Source organism: Neolamprologus multifasciatus, chromosome 7, assembly GCF_963576455.1.
Source record: "Neolamprologus multifasciatus chromosome 7, fNeoMul1.2, whole genome shotgun sequence".
Classification (NCBI taxonomy): Eukaryota; Metazoa; Chordata; class Actinopteri; order Cichliformes; family Cichlidae; genus Neolamprologus; species Neolamprologus multifasciatus.
This window is the reverse complement of record NC_140445.1, coordinates 26,135,826-26,161,123: the sequence shown is the minus strand read 5'-3', so window position 1 is coordinate 26,161,123 and position 25,298 is coordinate 26,135,826. Positions and strand designations below refer to the sequence as shown.

The 25,298-nt window shown below is 39.3% G+C and overlaps 2 protein-coding genes across 2 annotated transcripts; one reads left to right on the top strand and one right to left on the bottom strand.

Moving 5' to 3' along the window:
- The first annotated feature begins 545 nt into the window (after positions 1 to 545).
- crkl (CRK like proto-oncogene, adaptor protein) lies at positions 546 to 14,050 on the top strand. The gene is made up of 3 exons (XM_085166701.1): positions 546 to 1,873; positions 2,256 to 2,727; positions 11,696 to 14,050. The coding sequence occupies exons 1-3, from the start codon at positions 1,563 to 1,565 to the stop codon at positions 11,828 to 11,830; spliced, it is 918 nt and encodes a 305-aa protein (XP_085022827.1). The 5' UTR covers positions 546 to 1,562; the 3' UTR covers positions 11,831 to 14,050.
- Positions 14,051 to 16,908: 2,858 nt separating this feature from the next.
- Positions 16,909 to 22,553, bottom strand: LOC146514415 (T-box-containing protein TBX6L-like). Its single transcript, XM_085166698.1, has 9 exons — positions 22,415 to 22,553; positions 21,223 to 21,361; positions 19,243 to 19,345; positions 18,599 to 18,763; positions 18,349 to 18,495; positions 18,159 to 18,235; positions 17,955 to 18,025; positions 17,586 to 17,799; positions 16,909 to 17,447 (listed from the first exon to the last, which is right to left on the bottom strand). Exons 1-9 carry the CDS (start codon positions 22,455 to 22,457, stop codon positions 17,264 to 17,266), a joined length of 1,143 nt encoding a protein of 380 aa, XP_085022824.1. The 5' UTR covers positions 22,458 to 22,553; the 3' UTR covers positions 16,909 to 17,263.
- Positions 22,554 to 25,298: the final 2,745 nt, after the last annotated feature.

Sequence of the window (25,298 nt, the reverse complement as noted above, 5' to 3'; positions counted from 1 at the left end):
GGTAAAAGTAGTAGTTAAATTAGCCTAGATTTAACAGAACCAGCTGTGACTGTGAAACACTGCCTACACATATTTCCAATTAAGAATCAACTAATGACAGTGTGAGCATTTAAACTGAAATAACACCTCGCTCTCATACACATTTAGTATGTTACAGCAGCCTTTAACATCAGTGTTGCCTACTTAAGACCTGACTGCTTAGCCTCTGCTGGATTGGTTTAGCATTTATTTGAGGTTTAGCCATACTAAGTTGTGTTATTATATTTTTGAGTCACACGCTGATTCCCTTTGAAGTTTTGAAAAGCAAACATCCAATTAAATGACTAAGTCAAAGCAGGAACACTGAGTAAAAAACACACTTGTATCTCGACCTGCTCCACGTTGCTATATGCACTATATTCCCGAGACGATGGAACAGCAGAAGAATCTATCAGCAGAATGCTTCACTGAAATGACTGACACCTACTCTCGCGGAGCTAGGGGCTGTCCGTGGCTTCGCCAACCGCCCACCTCCTTCCTTCACTCCCCCCTCCCCTCTCTCTCGCTCCTGCCGTCAGTGACGCGCTGATAGAAAGCGGGACCTGCCCTCCGGTCGCCATTTTTCGACCTCAGTACTTCTGGTAGCCTGTGCTAGTGGGGACGAGCGGAAATAAGGGAAAGTATAAAATAAAGCAATCGTTAAGCCGAGGTCCCTCGTGAGCGGTCGGGGATGCACGCGACAGCTCCCGTAAACGGTCGTGGCTCCTGAGATGCACGCGCAAGAGACGAGCCGCTGCCCTGAAATCGTTTTTTTGTGTGAAGACGTGTTGCGAGCCGCCATTTTTCTGCTGTGTTGCCTCAAAAGTCTGCTCCGACTCGAGAAAGGGGATTCCAAAGCGCGTTTCCATGAAGTGTGTATCGCCGTGAGCTCCGCGGGATTTCGGCTGATAGTTTCGTGACCTGCCGGGGACCTTTGTGCACAGATGAGGGATTATCAGATGTAAGAAAAGGGAAGAAGAAGGGGGGGAAAGTGAGGCCACATTTTCCGCTCTTAGAACTGACACTGACTGGAGGAGATATATTTATTAGAAGAGAAGATTTGGTGTTTTCTCGGAAGGCGGAACGAAAAGGGGAAGCTTCATTGATCGTTTGTTGCCCTGGCCCTCCGTCAATGGTAGCCTGTCGTAAGTTTGCTCGTTTTTCTTCTGTTTTTTGGCCCCCTTTTAACAACTGCTCAGCCGCAGCCTGGACTGCTGAACACAGGGACAACAGTATGCTCCAGAGTTGGATCAAGTCACTGGCAGCCTGCATCTGAAAGGAGAAAAAAGAAAACAAAAACGCCAAGTTGTTTTTGATTTTTTTTTTGGTGCCTGAAGCGTTTTGTGAAGAAATCACTCGGAAACTCCTTCCAGAGCGACGAGTGCCCTGCCCTGAGTCTTCCAAATCCTACAGTTTGCTGTGATTGGCCAATTGGAACCACGCATACAGCTTTTAACTTATTGCCTAGCCAATCCTGTAGTATTTTCCTTTCTATTATTACTAATATTAATTTGTAAGCCACATTAACTTATTTTTGAACAGAAATGTCAACTGCTCGATTTGATTCCTCTGATCGGTCCGCCTGGTATTTTGGACCCGTGTCACGACAGGAGGCACAGAATAGATTACAAGGACAGAGACATGGCATGTTTCTTGTTCGAGACTCGTCGACCTGCCCCGGCGACTACGTACTGTCGGTGTCGGAAAACTCCAAAGTGTCTCACTATATCATCAACTCTTTGCCCAGCAAGAGGTTCAAAATAGGGGATCAAGAGTTCGACCACCTCCCAGCTCTCCTGGAGTTCTACAAAATCCATTACTTGGACACGACCACGCTGATAGAGCCAGCCCCCAGGTAGGGAGGTCACCCACCACGCCTCCTCCAGCACTTTACCATACTATTTTTTTTATCAGAACTAACCCAGTTTCACTTGGTTATGTCATAAAATCAGCACTATTACCACACATCTAGTTTGCTTGCTTGTTTGTTTGGGTTTTTTTTTTCTTTTAAGTGTTGGTTCCACTGGAAAAATAAACCTCACTGAGGATTTGTGTGGTTTTACAGCCAAACCTGATACCACATTTTGGTAATTGAGGAGTTAGGTAATTGTGTTTATAAAGAATTTTATTCAACAATTAATGCAGTTTTGTTGTATTCTAGGCTTCACAGTGATAACTTTTAAGGATAACAAATTAACATTTTCTTCATTTCCTCATTATTTTTCGTTTTTGCTAAGGTATGCAAGTACGCCGAGCCCTCCTGTCCAGCCCATGGTTGGAGCAGAGGAGAATCTGGAGTATGTGCGGACTCTGTACGACTTCACCGGCAGCGATGCTGAGGACCTTCCCTTCAAGAAGGGGGAGATCCTTATCATCCTGGAAAGACCAGAGGAGCAGTGGTGGAGTGCCAAGAATAAAGATGGACGTGTTGGGATGATCCCTGTGCCCTACGTAGAGAAAGTGGTACGACCTTCACCCCTCCCTGGCCAACCTTCTCATGGATCGCGAAACTCCAACAGCTATGGGATCCCTGAGCCCTCCAATGCTCTTGCTCATGCCTATGCCCAACCCCAGACACCTTCTCCAATGCCCAACGCACCTGGAGCAGTTATCGCTCCGCTACCGTCCATGCAGAACGGCCCTGTCATGGCGAAAGCCATCCAGAAACGAGTGCCCTGTGCCTACGACAAGACTGCTCTTGCTCTAGAGGTATTGTATTTATTTGATCTTACCTGTTTCATTTCTTTGTTTTTGTTTTTGTTTTTTCTAGGCGATCAATGTGATTTCATCATGTTTTAATGCACTGCTCATTTTTATAAAGGATGGATATTGTAATTAAATCATTAGCTTTTCATAAATCTGTTTAGCTGGACCTTTGATCTGTAACGCAACATCATGCAGTAAATTAATATGCCAGGTAAGGGCCTGGAGTACAACACGCTATAAGCTTCTTTGCCTAAAGCAGCAGTATCCCATCTTCAGTCATTTCTTAATTATTTTTCCATTTGTGCCCAAATAAATAAAAAATGACTGTGTGCAGCTTAGACTTTTCTTCATAAATTGGAGTTTATCACCTCAGTTAAAACACTGGAAAAACTTGTGTAGAAGTCACAGAAGCTAAGAGGTTTTATAGAAGACTTTGTTTTTACATTTTCACAACCTGGTTGTGAAAATGGTTACTTAAACAGACAGCAATCGCCAATCTCAAGAGGTTACTCTTATAAAAAATAGGTTGTGTGACCAAAGCTTGGAGAGGCTTCTGTGTAAAACTATCACTTCTTTTTATACTAAAATTGCAAAATTAAGTAGTAGAGGGACCTGGGGAAACACCAGTGCCGCCTTCAGTTACCACAGTAGTTTTGCTGGTTCAATGTGAGAAAGTGTCTACAGATAAGCTTCGCCTTTTCTGAGTCCTTTTGACATTCTAGCCTCTTGATGTGTGCTCACACTAAAAGACTAATAACCAAACTGTGGTTTTAGCATCTTGCTGCTTGCTTATCAGGCCCTTCCTGTTTGTTTGAATATAAAAAGTTATTATTACACCAGGAGACTATCTGCAAGTTCACAACTAGCTCTGGACACTGGCTGCACAAAGATGCTTTGGTTATGGGGTGCTGCTGTTCAGTCAGAATACATGAACCACATCTATTTTGTAGCCTTGGATAGTTAAAAAAACAAAAAACAAAACAAGTTTCTGGCTTTGGATTGGACCAAAAGTCATGCAGATATGAGATGGGTGGTTTGAGAGAGCTTAATATGATTCTTGGAACGATGAATAATAAATGCAAAACAAAAGTTTGCAGATGTAAATGGGAGGGTGGGTGGGGAATCTAGTGAAACTCACCACAGCATTGTGGCTTTTGATCACTTGTCTCTGCGACTGAAGCTTACACTCAGTGCTGTCCATCTATCTGCTAACCTGGAAGCAGCATTGACGAAAGCATTTCTCAGCAGTGTTGCCTTCCTCAGTGGTACGCTGTGGCTAATACAAATCTGCTCTGACTGTGGTGGCATGTCGAAACATGCAATGCAATGCTCAATATGTGTCTCAGAAATATAGTGGGCCTCAAACACTCAGCTCCAGTAGCAGATTGAGCTGTAGTGTAGTTTTTTGTTTTTGTTTTTTTTTTGTTTTGTTTTTTTTTGTATCTTTTATTTTTCAACCCAGGGGAAGGATGAGAATGCAAGCTATCTTACAATAGCGCCACTTCCATTCACTCCCATGAGTTTGACAGCAGTTATAGGTGTAAAATAGGGCAGCAGAGATGGATACAGAGAAGTGCTTCCTCCCTGTGACTCTTTCTTGCACATAAATGAGTGTAAATTGAGCATATCTGCATCCTGCTAAAGGTTAAGCAGTTTTGTGTGTGTGTGTGTGTGTGTGTGTGGGGGGGGTTGTTTCGTTGATGTGTTGTTAAGTAATCGACAGCTAATAGCAGTCACCTCAAAAAATGTCCCTAACCTCATTTAGACTCAAACTGCGATGCTGGTTGAGTGCATAAACAAGATGCATCAGCTGGCCAGTGTCTCTGCACCCTTCTGGGCCTGTTGTCGCCCATCTTTTGTTAGCACCGAAATGAGATTCCAGCTTCCATTTAATAAATGTTCATGTAACTTACTGTAATAGATAGAAGAGAGGAAGAGACGAGGCTAAGGGACGGCTGTAAAGAAAGACGGGTTGCACCCGAATGAGCAGTCAAGAGTGAGCATGTGAGAACTGAAACTTGAGGCGGGACTGTGTTTGCCGCTTATGTTTTCTCTGTGATCATATGGTGTAGCAGTGAAGCAGCAGATGGAGCCATGGTTAGCAAGAGATGAAATATTAAAGTTAAATGTGGCTCTTCTCGGTACATGCATGATTCCCAGAAGTACATCTGAGATGATTATTGATGCAACAGTGCATTTGTTGGTGCCAGCATAGATGCTCGTATAATGCTTGCTGGCTCGTGTCATTAGTTAAGTGAAGAGTACATTTTCTCTGTTTCTAAGAGATTCCCCAAGCTGGTCTGATGGACCTTCAGGTGAACAGCTTTAGATGTTTTGTCCGGAATCGGAATTAACTCGTTTAATTTTTATTTATTTTTTAATAAACCACCAGAGTCGGGCAAAAAGCAAACTTTGGCCCCTGAAGCCATTAAAAAATGTTAACATGTGAGAATAAAAATAAACTTGACCTAACATTTTTTAAAAATGATTATTATTAATCAGGGATTTATTTAAATCCGATTAGCATCCATTTTCATTGTTGCTTGTTTTGTTTCCATTTCATTCATTTATATTTTTGTTGTAAATCTCACAAAACCAAAATTTTCTGTGACACTGTTTTGATTCTTTTTCCCAACTTGTAATCACCGACCTGTGTTCAGGGTGATATGGGTAATGCGTTCCCACGGTTCATCCTAGGTTATGCCATTTCATGTTGTCATCGCAGGTTTTAGAAATTGCCACATCTATTTGCATTGGCAAGCTCCACCTAACTCCAAGTATTAGTTTATTTCAACTGGACATAAGTAACATTAAAGCCACAGGAGGTTTCGTTCCCCAACTCTTTCCCGCTGACATGGAAGTACTGTTAATACCTGATGTTGCACAGTGCTAAATTGCAAAGGTTGGATTGATTTCCACAGAGAAAAAATAATAATAATAATAATGGTAGTTGTTGAAATCTGCATCATAGATAAAGTCTTTGACGTCAGTGCTTCCAGCTTTGGGAACAGAAAGCTCATGGTCAGATACATGTATCACCACTTTGCCACCAGCGCCAGTCTTCCTCAGAGTAAAGTAATGAAACTGTTCCAGATTCAGTGTTGCTGCATTTGTTACATTGTCCATGTAACAAATGCAGATTTGTTTCTTGGTACAGTCTTCTCTCTAGTGTGGATAGTGATAGCCCTTGTACCTGCTTAAAGATGGGCAGCACTTGAATGGTTCAATAGGTTCACTCTGCAGAGTCCTGATTTGAATTCTCTTAACTGAGCTTAATTTAAGGAATCTGCATATTCAATCTAGGTTCTGTGTGTTTACGGTCCTGTGAAGACTTGAAGACAAATGTAGACATCCATAAGGTTCTCTGAATGCATATATGGATACAGCTTTAATTACTGCTGGTTAGTTCTCTAGGATACCTTCGCTACTTATGTCTTTCAAAATGTGAATACTGAAGGAGGGCGGGGGGGGGCAGCATTCCTTAACCCTCTGGTTTCTATCTGGCCATTTTTGGCCACTTCACTTTTCGGTTTTCAACCATTTTTGTTCTGTTAATGCAAATGGAATGAAACTTTCCAAAGGTGTGTATTTTATTAAAATTTTTTATTTTTCAACATCAGCTCCTTAATAATGTCAATAATATTCACTATACACCAAATTGTTCCCATTTTACTGATTGTGGCCATTTTTGGCCAATTGAAACCCATTATAACCACCTTTTTTGATTCCTTGTTACTGGCAGTACTATATCATTCGATTTAGGTAAAATTGCTTTCATTCTAAACTCAACACATGAAAATTGTAGTTTTTAATGTTTTTCACCAAATGACATCCTTGGCCCATTTTGTGCCAAGCAAGCAATTTCATGTAATATTCTTGGTTTCCACTAGGGGCGTTTGATGGGTTACCACATTCCAATGGACCAATATAATGAAACAATTTTGACATAGGTTTGATCTTAAGGATCTGATAGTTTGTGTTTGTGCATGACATTGCAGCACAAACATGTATTTGCAAGATAGACTGGAATAAATAATGACGCATCAAACATTACATAGGCTGCAGTGAATTCCTGTGGATGCAGGATATTGAGCTTTGAGGTTCCCAGTCAAACTTAGCTTTGAAGCACATGTGAAAAGCACTTTTACTCTTGTATTTTTCATAAAAAGAGACCATACCCAAAATATTAACTCTAGAAACAAAAACAAAAACAAAAAAAACCCCAATCACAGGACATTTTGCACAGTTCAAACCTGCAGCTGCAGCGCAAACAACAACAAACACTGTTTGTAAACGTGTCCTGGAGTTTATGCAGGTGCAGACGTTGCTACTGCTGTAAGTAAACCTAACAGCTTCCAGACCATTTATTCTGGCAATATGGCAAGAAGGTGGGAGTGTCCCCCCCCCCCCAAGAGGGACAAAGGGACCCCCTGATGATCCTCTAATCGCCTGAGCCAAGGTGTGAAACTGGGTGTGAACTCTGGCTGATTGGGAACCACACCCAGTTCAAAGCGTATAATATCTAAATTTTAATTATATTTTGGTTTTCATGACTAGGACTGGTGCTAATTTAAAAAATCAAGTCAATGAAAGTAGAAAAATGTTTTAATATATATGAATTTTATAGTATTTTGAAAACGTAAACATGGGTGGTCATTTTTGGCCACGAACAAAATGAGAGGGATTTTTTTTGTTTTTCTGTCACTGCACAAAAAACCAAAGATACATAAAACTCATTGATACTTTTAATTATTGCTATGCATCTAACCTCCATCATGGTTAGAAAATAAATCAGTTTGCATGTATTATTTAGAAAAAAAATGGGGATTTTATGCTTTTATCCCTTTATCCCTTTGTAAATCATTAAAATTATGTAATTTAACTGGTATTTAAAGGGTTAAAAGTCTGGATTTGAATTAAATTTTGGTCTTGATGAACAGCGCTGATACTAATCTAAAACATCAAGTCAATGAAAGTAGAAAAATGTTTTAATATATATGAATTTTATAGTATTTTGAAAACGTAAACATGGGTGGCCATTTTTGGCCACGAACAAAATGAGGAGGGTTTTTTTGTTTTTCTGTCACAGCACAAAAAACCAAAGATACATAAAACTCATTGATACTTTTAATTATTGCTATGCATCTAACCTCCATCATGGTTAGAAAATAAATCAGTTTGCATGTATTATTTAGAAAAAAAATGGGGATTTTATGCTTTTATCCCTTTATCCCTTTATCCCTTTGTAAATCATTAAAATTATGTAATTTAACTGGTATTTAAAGGGTTAAAAGTCTGGATTTGAATTAAATTTTTTGTCTTGATGAACAGCACTGATACTAATCTAAAAAATCAAGTCAATGAAAGTAGAAAAATGTTTTAATATATATGAATTTTATAGTATTTTGAAAACGTAAACATGGGTGGTCATTTTTGGCCACGAACAAAATGAGAGGGATTTTTTTTGTTTTTCTGTCACTGCACAAAAAACCAAAGATACATAAAACTCATTGATACTTTTAATTATTGCTATGCATCTAACCTCCATCATGGTTAGAAAATAAATCAGTTTGCATGTATTATTTAGAAAAAAAATGGGGATTTTATGCTTTTATCCCTTTGTAAATCATTAAAATTATGTAATTTAACTGTGATTTAAAGGGTTAAAAGTCTGGATTTGAATTAAATTTTGGTCTTGATGAACAGCGCTGATACTAATCTAAAAAAATCATGTCAAAAAAAGTGGAAATTTTTCTTAATATATATGAATTTTATAGCATTTTGTAAATGTAAACAGGGGGTGGCCATTTTTGGAAGTTTTTATGTTTTTCTGTCACTGCACAAAAAAACAAAGATGTATAAAAGTCATTGATACTTTTAATTATTGTTATACATCTAACCTCCATCATGGTTAGAAAGTAAATCAGATGGCATGTTTTATTTGGAAAAAAATTGGGGTTTTGTGATTTTTTTCCATTTATGAGTTCCTAGGATTATGTGATCTAACTGGTATTTAAAGGGTTAAAATTATGAATTTGAATGAAATTTTGATTTTCATGAACAGCACTGGTACTAATCTAAAAAATCATGTCAAAAAAAGTGGGAATTTTTCTTAATATATATGAATTTTATAGCATTTTGTAAACGTAAACAAGGGGTGGCCATTTTTGGCCACAAACAAGCTGAGAGGAAGTTTTTATGTTTTTCTGTCACTGCACAAAAAAACAAAGATGTATAAAAGTCATTGATACTTTTAATTATTGTTATACATCTAACCTCCATCATGGTTAGAAAGTAAATCAGATGGCATGTTTTATTTGGAAAAAAATTGGGGTTTTGTGATTTTTTCCATTTATGAGTTCCTAGGATTATGTGATCTAACTGGTATTTAAAGGGTTAAAATTATGAATTTGAATGAAATTTTGATTTTCATGAACAGCACTGGTACTAATCTAAAAAATCATGTAAAAAAAAGTGGGAATTTTTCTTAATATATATGAATTTTATAGCATTTTGTAAACGTAAACAAGGGGTGGCCATTTTTGGCCACAAACAAGCTGAGAGGAAGTTTTTATGTTTTTCTGTCACTGCACAAAAAAACAAAGATGTATAAAAGTCATTGATACTTTTAATTATTGTTATACATCTAACCTCCATCATGGTTAGAAAGTAAATCAGATGGCATGTTTTATTTGGAAAAAAATTGGGGTTTTGTGATTTTTTCCATTTATGAGTTCCTAGGATTATGTGATCTAACTGGTATTTAAAGGGTTAAAATTATGAATTTGAATGAAATTTTGATTTTCATGAACAGCACTGGTACTAATCTAAAAAATCATGTAAAAAAAAGTGGGAATTTTTCTTAATATATATGAATTTTATAGCATTTTGTAAACGTAAACAAGGGGTGGCCATTTTTGGCCACAAACAAGCTGAGAGGAAGTTTTTATGTTTTTCTGTCACTGCACAAAAAAACAAAGATGTATAAAAGTCATTGATACTTTTAATTATTGTTATACATCTAACCTCCATCATGGTTAGAAAGTAAATCAGATGGCATGTTTTATTTGGAAAAAAATTGGGGTTTTGTGATTTTTTCCATTTATGAGTTCCTAGGATTATGTGATCTAACTGGTATTTAAAGGGTTAAAATTATGAATTTGAATGAAATTTTGATTTTCATGAACAGCACTGGTACTAATCTAAAAAATCATGTAAAAAAAAAGTGGGAATTTTTCTTAATATATATGAATTTTATAGCATTTTGTAAACGTAAACAAGGGGTGGCCATTTTTGGCCACAAACAAGCTGAGAGGGTAGTGATTTTGATGGAATCCAGAGGGTTAATCGAAAACCTCCTCCTGGTTATGCATTTCCTTGTTCATTTGCGTAATCTGCTGCCTTGCTTTTTCTATTTTGCAATTTCCGACAAGTTTGGTTTGCAATTTGACTAAACCCCAAGTCACCATTCGCCTGTCAACAAAGCTTTGCTGTTCACAGCTGTCGGCGTGTGCCCCCTTTCAACCTCTGATTGATACACAGTATACGATGACAGACTCCGGCTATTAATGTGCGTCATAACTTTTGAATGAACTGACGCAGCTTAAAAAGCTTTATTGACTTTTTCTGCTGTATTTTTACAATTACACAACTCCACAAGAGTGTTTCCTCTCGGTTGGGTCTGTCTTTATTTTTTTAGTTATTTATTTTTAAATCTGGAAGCTCTTGGAATTCCAGATTTGTACACCATCTATTTCACTGTATCCACATTTTCAAAGTCTTTGGTTTTTAAATATACTGTGTAGCATGCTGCAAAAAGCTCGGCCTAAATGGATATGATGCTGTAGAAGTTCAAGACAAAGAAGAACACCCAGAATTTTAAGTATCTACACTTCACCAGAGTTTTCATTATAGTTGGTTAATTGAAAAAAAGGAAGGCATCAAAAACTTTCACTAGCTAAAGCGGTGTTTCCACGGTTAGTTTTGGCTTCGAATTTGCCTTCACTGAATGCACAGAATCTTTAATTTTGTGGCGTGACTCTTTTAGATCACAAGGTTCAGGATATAGAAGCTGCGACTGGACATACAGGCAGATAAAATCAAGTTATACCTTCAATATGTTATGTTTTTAGGCTTCTCCCCCCCCCCCCCCCCCCTCTCTCTCTCTCTCTCTTTCTCTCTCTCTCTCTCTCTCTCATATTTAAAACATGCATTCTTAAATAACAAGGCTTTTCTGGCTGAAGATTTATATCTACTTGACATAAGGCAATGTTTAACACCTAAATTTAAACCTTATGAAGTTCTCAAACAAACCTGACCTTTTTCCAACTTTTTGACAGATCTCACTAATACTTTTAATGACTGTATACATCATATACTTGTCATTCGAGAGTGACATCGTTGTAGTTCCAAAGTCCAGGACAGGATTTGAAGTTTCATTCAAATCGATGCCACACTGGTGTTCCCTCACATCGTATTTTCAGTCGTGGTTTTGATGATGGACTTTTTCCCCCTCCTAATCCTGATAAAGAACATATGGCTTTAACAGATTGGGGTCACGCGCAGTGTCACAAACCATCTGAGCGACAGCTCGGCGCTCTTCTGTCATCTTTTAACCTGCGGTGAAATGTGACAGTGGAGATCTGACAGTCTGGGTTTTATTTTAGAAAGCGTGTATTAATAAATCAGACTGGATGTTCTGTAACCTCAAAGGGTTTATTGTTGTAGTTTGGAACAGGCTTTAAAACAAACATCAGCCACTTGTCGTAAGGATTTAGTTTTTTTTTAATTGGGCCTATGACTGACTACTGTAAGACACGGATCGTAGTTTTGTTTTACAAGTTTCTGACTAAAATGTTTAAATGGCACAAAACAACTCCCCAATACTGCATCGTGCAGAATGTATTTTATGTAATTAGGTTAGACTTTGACACCAGTTCTCCTGTAACTCTGCTTTCTTTCCTCTTCTCAGGTTGGTGACATTGTCAAGGTTACACGGATGAACATCAGCGGTCAGTGGGAGGGAGAGGTGAACGGACGGAGGGGTCTCTTCCCGTTCACCCATGTCAAAATCATAGACCCACAGAATCCAGAGGAGAGTGACTGACCTAGGCGTTCAGCTGAAGCCTCTCTCCCGTATCGCCGAGTACCCGAATCTGCTGGCTGTCTCCATCTTTTCCTGCCAGTGTCACAGTTATGTGCTTGCCTGCTTGGGGCTGTACCATGATAGCAACCCCCCTCCCCCTTTCCTGTTGTTGTTGCCAGCCATTGCAAGGCTTTCTGACTGTTTACAGCTTTGGACATTAGATCCAAACTAAAACCTGACCCCACTTTCCCAGGTCCCTTTTCCCTTATCTTTGTTCCAGGCTGGGTGGCATTTTTGCATTAGTGTTCTTTTCATTTCCAGATCACTGGGCATCAGACTGTGTGTGTGGGTATGTATGTTTTTGTGTCTGTGTGTGTCCACAATGGATAGTTAGCATATAACATCACGTCTTTTAAAAAAAGAAAAAAAAAGTTTTCTCTTAATATTTGTCATGTTTGACGTCTTTGGGACTTTCGGAAGTGTTGATGTATGCTTGTTTTGTTGATGTGAGGATATTTGTATGAAATAGGGAAAGAAAGAATTATCCCTATGGACTCGGGAGAGCACTGAGGCAATGAGGAGCTAACCAGCCAGTCATGTTATTTCTCCAAACAATCAAGTCACTGTTGTACCTTAACCATTGCACAAGCACACACTTGTACACATTGGCCATGAGTTATTCAGGTAGACAGATTTTTGTGTGTGCGTGTGTGTTACAGATTAGGAGGAAGTAGAAAGAGATGGGATGTGTGGAGGATTTGAGTTGGAACATGGCACGGTAGATCTCATTATCCCATCCATTCTACATCCTGACTGGCTGATAGCTTATTTATCTTATGTTACTAAGACATGACACGGCCATGTGACTTCATTATAATTGTTGCTATTTTCTAAATCATTGTCCAATGATTAATTTTTTTGTTTGGATTTGTTGACATGGATAGTGGGGTAACCTTGCATCTCCATGTTGGCGCCTCTTTACTTGCTTGGAGATCATTGAAGACTAAAAGACACATTTTAGATTATATGCATTAGGAGTGCCAAGCTTTGAGCAGGGTTTCTAAAAGCCAAATAGCAACAGCCCTGGCGAGCACTTTCCACAAGCATCTGACTACAAGGCTAAACATACTAAAAACATAGTGTCCACACAGTGTGGGCATGAGGACTTGAAGCCTTTCCACTGAGATGAAGAACTCAGTGGCGTAGGTCGGGGAAGGAGGAATGTCTGAGCAAGCCAATGAGATCCCATCAATGCCTTTTCAAAGTAAGACAAGTCTTACTTCTAGCGCATGCAATCCCATCTCTGGCCCTTTAGTTTTTATTGTGATGATACTCCTCTCAGTGTAGGATTTTTATTAACTTTTTTCAACCAGCTTTATTCCTTGAGTAGTTTTGGTCTGCACACCAATTATTCTTCTCCTTCATGCTGAGTAGTAGAAAGAATCTCATCACACCGTGCCACAGCCGATTCTGTCGAGCCGAGGATTAAACAGATGTGCAAACGGTGCAGAACCCCAGGTCTGTGCTGTAAAAACTGATCAATCCCACCCCTGCCCGTCCTACCCCCTCTCTGTCACTTCTTTTAGCGCTTTCTGTTAACAAAAGGAAAAGGAGAAAATCATCGCTCAGCAAACGACTTAGAAATCTTTTAGTTGTATCCCTGTTTTCCTTTTCAGTGAGTTCGTAGTAAGCTATGAAATAAAGTATTTTTGTTAATGAGTGATGTTATTAAAGGTAACCAAGGGTGACATTTTAAAAAGGGAAAACAAATAAATGCCTGCTGGTTGCCTCTGTGCATGACCTCTTGGCCAGGGAGATCATATTTTTGTTTTGTTTTTTTCCCCCCTCGCCAAATGCTGCTTGATGTCATTAAATTCCTCATTAAATAAAAGTTTCTCATTTAATCCCACCTGCTGTGTACAGACGCACCGGGTTGGGGTTTTCCTTGTCAAGCTTAATGAAATCTTACTAATTAAGCAATACACTCTGATAATTTCCCTTTGAGATGAACTTTGCTTTTTCCTCATGCTTCTGAGTTATTTTGTAATGGCATTAACAGTATTACTGTGCTCTCTTCACATATTTTAGGAAAGCTTGTCTTTTACTTAAAAAAAATTGAAAGATTGTGCCTTTTATTTTCTTATGCCATTTACATGTGTTAATATTTCCCATGGTTAACACCTGTGCTGGTAAAGACCCTTTATGTACATAACAAGTAAATAAAAATGTTTACTTCTTTAAGTTTGCCCTCTGGTTCTGTCATCGTGTTAACAGATGGTTGGGTGTGACGCGTGTTGGCTGCGGCTCGACATTAACAGTTGTGTATGTAGAGCGCAGGACAGTTTTTTTTTTTTTTTTTGACAGTTCCAGTTTCGATTCTCCCCGTGCCCAGGAGAAAGGAAGCAATTAATGAATTTTAATGAAGTGCTAATAAAAGACAGTCAGCTGACCCGCAGATGGGGGAATGGAAAAGTTTTCAAGGGCAATGTTTCTGGTGGTCATGCTCTGTTTGTTCCGCACTTTGCAAACCAGGTACTGAGCGGTATAAAGCAGCAGGTCCACCAATATTTATACTTTGTATGTGCTATTATGACTTCTGTAACAAGGTCTCTGCCAACAGTGTTGTGAGAAATGAGTGCCCTGCTGTCTCTGAGATGACCCTTTCTGCTGCTGGGGGACAGTACTGCTGCTGATGCGCTTGGCTAAATGTGCACTAATATGATTCCTGCCACTGACTAGGACAGGTCAATGGGACTTTAATGATGCTAATAACTTAGCTTGAGCCTACAGACGGTTGCTCGTGTTAGTTTTGTTTATGCAAATCATTACTGCTCTTAACATAGTATCAGGTTTTTAATTTTTTTTATCTGGTGAATTATGAACAAAACCCAGACATTTTGGCACGCTAATATTTAATCTAATTTAATCTATAATATTTAATCCATTGTGACGCATATTCAGAAAAGTGGATATTGTTGCAGTGACCTATACACAGATACAATAACCAGCTCTCATTTTACATGGAAAGTCCACACCCTGAAACGAAGGCTGATGTGCAAGGGACACAAACGGATGTGTGTACAAGATGTATGTACAAGTATTGACACAGACAGCAGCGGTCTTCAAGTTGGTGAAACTTACATGTTGTCCATAAAACACTAGAGGTTGATGCAGTCACTAGTGACCCCATTGAACTGTCCTGTTTGCAGAGTGATGCTTTGTAGCCTTGATTTTTTTTTGCATTTTGACCATTGCGTCAAATGGCTCGAGGGGGGATATGGATGCAAGCAGCATTACGCAAACCCATAAACCTGGCACTACTAGTTTTTACTAAAAGCTGTTATTGGTAGAGAAAATCTGAGGCGTACTCCTGACCAAATTAAATGGGTAGACTTGAGGGGATAAATATTTGTGAATTTAAATTTTGTTGTGCTGTACCTAGTATTGTCAAGTGATCTAGACTTGCTATGACAGAAACCATCAAAGCAGCATTTGACACTTCGTGGATATTAATGAAAGCGTACGGGCAAATATGTATCCATATAAGGCAGTTTGAATTTCCACATTGATTCTTTGTCCTTTTTCTCTGGATCCCTTGTACCTCATGCGTGGGTTAAGTTGCCATTAAAGCCAATCAATGTAATCCTCTGCACTGTGTAAGGCACAGGCCGCAGCGAGAACGACCATAATGAATCAAACCTGACTGATGCTGACCTCTCTTCGGGGCACAGTGTGCGTTAGTGAGGGTTTAAATAGATGTGCAGCAGGGTCGATAAAGGCCTTCCTACAGTCCATTATGGCCACCGCCCTCAAGCTAGCTGTGATGGCAGTTGTGCTGCAGAGCACTTGGCCCACAGAATTGAATGTACAGTAATTTTCTTTTTTGAATTCATTCTAATTTGAATTAATTTAAAATAGCTGACCAAATACACAACATTAATCTTCATAAGGTATAGTAATGAATGGTTTGTTTGCCCTCTGGACAATTAGCAGAAGCAGTGACTGACTTTATGGCACGTCAACTCTTTCCAAACACCATAAACAAAAAAACCAAAGGGCACAAGCGTTTTTCCCTTTAACCTTGTGGCGTTTTAAACCCCAATCTGATCCTCACATGTGATTAGAATGATGACCACTGATGATTATGAAGTATGACCTGAAACCGGTGACCGAGAAAGTCACTCTGATCTCGTCACTTCCTTGCAAGTGATCCAGAGGTAATTTTTCTTCAGTGCAATCTGAGATTTTTGCAACTAGAGGAGCAGAGTCTGTTTTGCAATAACTTATCAGATATGGATGTTATGTACATTTTTGGTGGCAGCATAAATGGTACTTACCAGTTCTGCTGCCCAAATTAAAAAAAAAATTAAAAAAATAAAAATTCAGAAAGATGACCCGTTAAACATGAATTAATGGTGTTAGAAATCAGTCACACTTTCTATTTCCACCGCTTTAAAAAGTGCATGTTAAAATTTCAGGTTAGTTTCTCAGAAGCTAGAGTTGCCTAACTTAAAATTAAAAGGACTACAAGTTATGTTTGGCAAAAATGTTCCATAAGTCAAAAACACAATAAGGAGTTTGCCTGGGTTAAATTAAATTAACTCCCAACTAAAAGTAAGTCACAGCTAGCCCTTCAAGTACACACTGCTCCAGTTTTGGTAACATTCAAGTCTCTGTGCAGACCTGTGTGTTTGTTTAAAGGAAGAAGGGAAAAAAAGGAGTTCAAATCTACAACACAAAAAGATGCAAGTCTGCGCGCATGTTCTAGAAAACTACTTGCTGCAGTGTCTGGTCCCTAAAGCTTTATGAATGTCCCAGATATGGCTTTGCCATGTCATTCGTAAAACATTTACAGGACCGACGCTCCTGCCTTCTGCTAGGGAAGCATGCCAGGCTATGATCGCATTTCCACACTAGTAGTCTGTCATTTCTTTATCGGGTCAGACCGCCAGGGCAGTCTATCATAGCTCCGTTCTTCTTGAACGGTGTCTGAAACATTGTTGCACATGGTGTTAACTGGACTCATTGAAGTGTGAGGTAGAGCGGTCTGTAGGTGTGTTATAGAACAGAATGGATCGTTTCACTTTTACATTCATTCTCACATTTATTTCTCAGCTGAGAGAGAAAAAAAAAAAAAAAAAAAACACACACAATATACATGTTAACTTTAAAAAAAAAACTAAAAAAAATAAAACAAACTTGAGCACAGACAAATCTCAAGTTAGACTGAGCAAAAAAATATATATATATAAAATACAAAATAACACAAAAGCTAAAACCTCAAGCTAAACAGATTTTTTTTCGTCCATTAAAACAGACTATTTTAAGTTGCTGCTGTATATAATCCAAGCTAATGGAAAACAAAACAAGTGGAAGGTCAGTTATTCCTCCACGTCTATCACAATCCTATCGTCATCATCCAACAATTTCACTACATTAAAAAAAGATCAATCTTTACCAAGTTGTGTATGACAGGACAGGGCTCTGGCTCCAGTCTGCTGTGGTGTTATACTGGTGGAAGTAGCCATGTTGTTGGATGCAAGGTTCAGCTGCAGAACGTGAATTAGGAGGGGGGTGGAGGAAGATCTGCGCACCGTCTGGATCTCTGGAAGGGTATGGGAACATACCATACTCAGACCTGCATGAAAGAGTCACACGGAGGTTTAATGTAATGCAACTGCATGCCTGGTGCTATTCATCTTGATCTCAGGTAGTCTTTGAGTGGGTAGAAGTGTACCAAGCATTTAAACAATACTGGTTATTTTTAAAATCAGACCTGTATGGTTGGTATGGCATGGAAGCAGGCACCATCTGTTCATCACTGCTGCAGTTGTACTCCCGCAGCACCAGGGGCTCAACGTGTTTACTCTCAGACGGCTTCGGCTCCAGAGCTGAGCCTAAAAGGTGACCTCCCTTCAGCGACTGCTGTGTGGAGGCCCGACTCTCCTCCGTCTGTGTGAACTGAGAGGTGGAGGGCATCCTCTGCAGGCCTAAGAGGGAAATGGAACATTTAAATCTCGGGAGTGTCGCCACATTTTCACACTGCTTTAGCACAACTTACATCACCATAAATTATTTTCATACATTTTCTTTTAGTATTCATTCATTTATTAAAAACTTGAAGATACAAATTACAGAAGCTTACTTGGAGAGCTGTTGCTCAAGTCATCCCTGTCCAGTGTGGGTCTCTTAGCACGGGGGCTTTTATTTGACAACCTAAAATATATCGTATATAATGATTTACATGTTCTTTCCAATTAATGTTAATTTCATGTTTACAATGACCTAAATTAAGAAACACAAATTGAAAAGTATAACAAAATTTAAGTCTCCTGAGAGGCATTCTTACCTTTTACTGTGAGAATGAGTGCCTCCTTCCCTGAAGCCTTTAGCGAAGGGGTTGTGATCAATTTTCAGTTTGGTAATCTTTGAAGAAACAAGAAAAGACAGTTGAATTGGCATTGCAGAATTCTGTTAAATAAAAAGGATGTTCTGCACAAAAATTTGAATGTTATTGACGGTTTCTGGCAGATTTGAACCTTTGGGTTTTGGTAAGCAGTGACTGCAGTGAACGTCGTCTCTGGGAATGAGAAGCTCTGCAAAGAGCCCCAGCGGAGAGAGTACGGGTTATCTGCCTGGACCACATGAAACCTCAGGTAGTAGCGATGCATGGAGAGCAGGATGATCTGATTGTAAGGACAAGAAAGCAAATGGTCAAATACAATGAAGACGACAATATGGGGGAAAAAAAAAAAAAAAAAAAAAAGGGGGGGGGGGGGGGGGTCTTACATGGCCATGCTGATCCAAGGTATTGTTGGTGAGCTTAAGCTTGGGGAAAGATAGTGGCTGCTTCATCCAGTGCCTTCCTGGCGCAGGAGAGTCTGGGTGCGTGCATGTACGACACGGGGGGTGGGGGTCTGCTGCTCCTGCGATCTCCCACTGCTCCTTTTTCCACTACAGAGAAATAGTGAAGTGGGGCAGATTCAAGTGCGAGACTTCAGGATGTGTGTAATTAAGCAAACTCTTCACGAACCACAAGAAAACCCTACAAACTCGCACATGGGGGAGAGAAATAAAAAGTGCTCCTTACAGTACTTGACAACCCAATACACTATGCTAAAAAGGGAGTGACCCAGTTGGATGGGGATGATTAAAGGGAACAATGCATGAGCTGCTGAATCTATGGAAGGTCAACTACTCCTCATTCACTGATCAGTGATGCTAATTGATTGGGCTTCCAGCAGAGACTGCACTTATAGGCTTTCTTTGATATGCAGCAGTGAACGACCCAGAACGGGCAGACCGAGGTCTGGCTCCAAACTGCAGCCTTTTACAAACAGCACTCGGCTCACTTTAAGCCCAAGAAAGAAGGGGGGTGGGTGGGAGCGAACTAGCTACAGCACACAATCATCGCTTGTTGCATGCGATCATACCTTGTACTTGAAGCCATCTACAGGAATAATGTCCATCATGATGACGTAGTTGGTAAAAAGCTGGAGCCCGGATACCCTGACGCTGCAGTGTGGAAACATCCTCCTGAAAAGGCACACACCAAGTCAGAAGCAAAAATGTGGCTCAAATTAAAAATAAACAACTTTTTAAACACTTAATTTGGGGATTTCTTTTTTGAACGCAAGTCCATTTCAAAGTTTCTTCTACCCGGAAACCTGAAAAACAAAATGACGCGCAAAACAGGTCATCCACTTTTATGTGGCCTGCATGAAACAATATGTAAAGATGCACTTTGTGTAGTCCTTTTTCAGGACCTTGTATTGTCACCACCAAGGTTTTTTAACCTCCTAAGACCTGGACTCTTTAATGGCATTTTACATGACTTATTGTTTCTGAGAAAAATGAGATCCACATATGAGGACATTCGTTTTAAATTTCGATAGAACAGTGGCAGTATAATGTCCTCGTATGTGGGTGTCGGGCCCTTGTAGAGCAAAGAGAGCTCTTTGAAAACTAAATTTAAACAAATAACTTGAACTGTTAGGTAAAAATGTTATTATCACTTCCCTGATAAAAATATGTATTATGTTTCCTCTGGATGTCAACAAGACTGCAAATTCAGCTGCTTTCAAGACTTGTTTTTATTACAATACTTGTACTGGTCTTTCCCTGTGTCCTACATCTACTACTCCTACAAAACAAACAAAAAACTAATACACCATTACAAGTAAAATACATTAATGTATTCAGGTATTATCAGCAATATAAGAGTCAGCATCCATCACACAAGTGTTCCATTTATGTATTTTCATTATTCCTACCTATAGATACCTACTAAATTGCCACAGGTGTGCATTTACAATAACACCAGACCCCTGTTGCATGTATGGGTTGCACGTGTCACTCAATCAAGTGAGCTATAGTGTGACTGACAGAAGTCATTTTATATTTGTATTATATTTGTCATTTTATATTTGTATTCTTTAGGATTTAACTCAAAGACATCAGACGCTGCTACTATCCATGCACAGAGGTCCAGGAATGGTATTGCTATTTTGAGGAGAACTGGTCAGTTACCTCATATCTCTAATGTTGAACTTAACCAGCTTCAAAGTACATTAGCTTTGTGGTGCAAGTATATTATAAATACTGTTATACCACAGCCAAGCAGGGAGGTGGAAAAATTATGCTTTGAGGACATTTTTCTGCTAAGGGTACGGGACGACTTCACCACACTGAGGGGCCAATGCACCATAAAATCTTGGACGAGAGCCTTCTTGCCTCAGCCAGAACACTGAAGATGGGTCAGTAACCCAAAACATACTGCCAAGGCAACAAAGAAATGGCTAAAGAGGTGGCACATTAAGGCATGCAGTGGTCTAGCCATTCTCCAGCCCCCAGTCCTATAGACAGTCTGTGGAGGGAGCTGAAGCATCAAATGCCAAGCGGCAGCTAAAAAACCTTGAAGGAGTTACAGAGTTACAGAGAAGTGGAGTGGGCCAAAAATCGCTTGTGAGATTATTTCACTCAATGCTTGTTTCACTCAATTACATGCACATCAGTTAATAACTTTCATGGTTCTGTCTCTCACCATTAAAATGTTCATTTCTATTGAAGTAAATTAGCAAAATAATCATATCGCCCAACGTACAAATAAGCACATAACACGTAGTATCAGAAACACCAATGCAGTCAACTAAAATTTATCTAAAGTTAATTAGAGTGAAAAAGACTGCTAACAACTGTCAGTATCATGATAGTTGAAAAGTGAAAAAATATAGCAACACCTTAAAAGAACGTCTTGAAACTGAAAGAGAGCAAGATTTTCAGTGAGCCAAATTAGTCATTCTAGCAGTTCTCCAGCTGTTGCGAGAAATACTGATGTCATGAAAAACTGCTGAAGGCACAACACAAAGCACTCTTTAGTGAGCAGAACATGTTCCAAGTATCAGCTTCATTACCTTCCATGTTTTGTGATAACCATCTCTGTACCGATGCTGTGAAAGGACTGCCAGAGATCAGCGTTCTCCAGGGTCATCCTGATGCCACTGGGCTGGTATGGGTGAGCTAACAACGACATGCTCTCATTCAAACTGGAGTCTGGGAAAGGAATTAAAAGAATACAAGTATACATGTAAACAGTTCTGCAGCTGTATTGATAGAACCTGGGAATGGTTTACTGCAGCATGAAAAGCCAGCCTCCACATCTGAAGAGGCCTTCCACAGGATCAACAGTTCTCCTCAAGCCAATAAAATATGAATGTACACTCTCTCTGTAAGAGTTTTCCCTTTTTTATTGTTGTTAGTTTGGGTGCTCATCTCGCATAAGTTATTATTCACCTACAAATCATTACAGTACCTATTTTTTGGACTATAAGGCGCACGTAAAATCCTTTAATTTCCCAAAAATCGACAGTGCGCCTTATGTATGAATCTGGTTGTGCTTACTGACCTCAAACTGATTTTATGTGGTAGACGGCGTTCAAAAATCTGTCAAAAATGTTTTAGTAAAACTTTGGTAAGCTAGGAACCTGCACCACTTGATGGATTGGCCCAAAACTCTGTCCTGTCCTGAAAACAGAATTTATTAAATTTAACAAAGTTAGAAGTTAGCGCGCTAGTTTCCACCTAAACATGATATAGCATGTTCTGACTGGGAGATTTCTGAAACAAGTAAAACGTACTGCTCTGCTATCACTTCCAACATAAATGAAGACAGAGAAGTAAACAGCAGTGACTTTTTTAGGGTTAGTGAAGTTGGGCTACCTGGTATATAATGATGTGCTACGTGATGGCTAACGACATAGCTATGTTAGCATAAAAAATAGTGAAGCTGGAGGATGAAAATTAACTCTTTTTTTTTTTTTGTATTAGTCATTGATATACATGGGAATAGAGCAGCTGCCAGAGAATTCAACATTAATGAATCAATGGTACGGAATTGGAGGAAGCAAGAAGAATGACTTATCTGATGGTTTTGTTTTGCTTAATGCGTCTTATGTATGAAAACAGACTGTTCAACAGTGCGCCTTGTAACACAATGTGCCTTATGGTCCGAAAAATAAGGCAATTTATTTTTTTCTAGGAGATTTTTTTGTGTGTCATTTTAAACATGCACATTCATGCAGTACATGGTGTGATAACTGAACTTACCAGCGATATAGTGCAGGTTATCATGTCCTCCTGTCATCTCCATCACAATCACCCTGTGAATCCCTCAAGTTTTTAAACCAAATCCAGCCTTGAAATGATCAAACTGTAGTGAGAACACTCAGGAGTTTATATCCTTGATCTGTGGGCCTTGAACTCGATTGGTCATAAGAAGAGGGGTGGCCTTTTGTGGAGGGTGGGAGGGGGGGGGTCAGAAAAGACTGAGGGGGCAGGTGAGGGGGTTTACCTGCTATTTAGTTTCTTTATTTTTCTTTTTAAAGGGTTTGTGTGCAACCATTTGTTGCTTTTTTCAAACACTGCTATTTAAATTTGAGTCTTGGGAAGAAATAAGATCGTTCCATCATATTAAACCATAAATGTATCCAATAAATTAGTATGTTCCATTCTTTATTTGTTCCATTTACTGCATTTACACGTAGATGGTAGAAATCACGTCTGAACACACCTTTAAAGCCCTCAAAGACAGAAAGGCGAATGATTTGGCTTTGTACTAGACCTGAAACCCATAGAAATATTCATTCCCTACTTTTCTCCTGCATTCCCAATGAAAAAGGACAGCAACCATTTAAAAATGCGGGCTGGGGGGGGGGGGGGGGGGGGGCACGACCCCTCTCGGCAGCTTTGAATGTGTATTGAGAACAAGCTGTTTGAGAGTTTGTGTCTAGCATTGACAATGCTGCTAAACTGGCCAAATGGCCACATTTACTCAAGCCCCCGCCACACACCCACTCACTACTACCCTCTGGGAAGAGACAGGCAAGCAATCAGAAGCCAGTTCAAATCAAAGACCGGTGGCAGGAAGAGTTGAGCAACTGTGTTAAAGTTTGAAAACCAAATGCTAAGGATAAAAACAGAAAAAGTGCAAATAGAAAACATACCTATCCATCTATCTATCTATCTATCTATCTATCTATCTATCTATCTATCTATCTATCTATCTATCTATCTATCTATCTATCTGAAGATCTCTCTGAGCCGTTTTTGATCAGGTTTTAATAAATTTATTTGCACTGGGAGTAATTCCGATTAAAATCCTTCATCAAAATTACCACAGTTCCCAAACAGATACAGAAATGGCATAATCTGCATATTTTAACCTTCCTCTGCTTACAAACCACATACAGTAATTCCCATATGTTTAAAAAATCACTTTAAAGAACAAAGGAAGGGGCCTGCTGATGCCAAATTTCAGAAGACAAATCTGGATGTTAAAAGTTTCTAAGTCTTTAGGAATGCATACTTCATAGTGCTGTCAGATTTCCCTCTCTACATTTTACAGCCATCTTATAAGGAAGAGTGGCTCGCTTGCCCTGTGAACACATTTCTCCTCCAACTAAAGGGCATGTTGAAACATTTCTCCTCTGCTTAAGTCAACTTCAGGCTTGAAGATGGAATTTGGTCTGCCTACGGCATGGATCACCTCTGAAAGTATGCCACAAAGTCAAGTCTGTATGGAAAAGTCATAATTTAGCTCTGCTAATGACATTTCATGAGAACAGAGTCCTTTATTAGGAACCAGTTGCTTCTTTACAGGGACATTTGATTAGCACAGTTTTGGTCCCCTTACACTGACAGTTCACTGACTTCAGAGTTGTTCAGAGTGATCACCTTCATTTAATGATGAAACATATCCATCTTCTCTTCCAGGATGACACTACCTCAACCCACAGGAGGCATCACTGGCAGTTATGTAAATCATATCCTTTTAGTCACTACTAAATCCAAGTCAGCTTTGGGCCGGTGTGTTGCATTGTTCTCAACACATACAGAAAAGAAGGATTTTCAGTCCTTGCAGTAAAGCTCTAGGGAACTTGAGATTAACACCAATAACATATTAAAGTGTTGAAGAGAGCATGTGGTAGCCAAACACCTCACCAAGACATTTTTGCTGAGATTTGCCTTAATTCGTCACCCATCACCAAAGTTTACATCCTCCCTTTGCACTTTTACCCAGTGATTTAAAACGAATCAAACTGAAAACCACCAAATGATGTTATAAGGTGAAAGCCACACTATTGTAGGTTGTAAGATATTATCACTAACATCATTTCTTCTGCATGTCTGTCATTTTGCTTTTTCCAATGCATCAGTTCTGCTGCAGTAAAAATATCTCATGCCACAGGAAATTCTGTGGTTTCAGCAAGTTAGTCTAAACTGCAGCTCAAAGATGCAGCGCATGACATCACTACTGGTAGTTTACACACATGGCTCTGCTCAGCTCACTGCCTGGTGGGCCTTTTCCTACACAGAGGAAGTATTTGCAACCCACCAAAAAGGTTTTACCAGAGAAAAAGAGGGGAAAGTGTTTTTTTGTTTGTTTTTTTACTTTTACACCAAATCAGGATTTTTAATAATGTCAACTCTAAGAAGCATATTTGTTTACAAAATGGTCACAAATAACAGGAAAAGGCATTGATTTTTGTCAAATAAGACAATGAATTCATCTCCTTCAAAAATACAGTAAATGCTTCAGCTAGAACCACAGTTACTGCCAAATGCAATAAATACTGAAGCACTTCCACAGGTAAGTGCTTAGAGCTTTATCTTATGATTGCCTATCAGGTATGCTTTTCGACTTGTGCTATGTTTAAAGTGATAAATGTTACAAGGTCAACAGTAATAAAATAGCTGGCTCCTTTTTTTAAATGAAGGTGATACATGCGTGCAGATTCATACATACAGAGATGCTGTCTGACTAACAGGATATGTGTGAAAAATATGTGAAAAGGAGATTAAAAATTGTGAGACTGCGACGAGAATTTTTGGTCAATGCTGCCACCTACTGGACCCTAAATGGCATGAATGCCTCAAAATCACTTTCCTAAAAAGTCTGATGTCCTCCTGATTAAACGTTCTGCGTAATTAA

Coding starts and splice junctions, on each gene's coding strand:
- LOC146514415 (XM_085166698.1), bottom strand. CDS start 22,457: ATGGAGATGACAGGAGGACATGATAACCTGCACTATATCGCTG. Junction 19,346..21,222: donor GTTATCACAAAACATGGAAG/GTAATGAAGCTG, acceptor GTGCCTTTTCAG/GAGGATGTTTCCACACTGCA. Junction 17,800..17,954: donor CTTGAGCAACAGCTCTCCAA/GTAAGCTTCTGT, acceptor TTTCCCTCTTAG/GCCTGCAGAGGATGCCCTCC.
- crkl (XM_085166701.1), top strand. CDS start 1,563: ATGTCAACTGCTCGATTTGATTCCTCTGATCGGTCCGCCTGGTATTTT. Junction 1,874..2,255: donor CTGATAGAGCCAGCCCCCAG/GTAGGGAGGTCA, acceptor GTTTTTGCTAAG/GTATGCAAGTACGCCGAGCC. Junction 2,728..11,695: donor AGACTGCTCTTGCTCTAGAG/GTATTGTATTTA, acceptor TCCTCTTCTCAG/GTTGGTGACATTGTCAAGGT.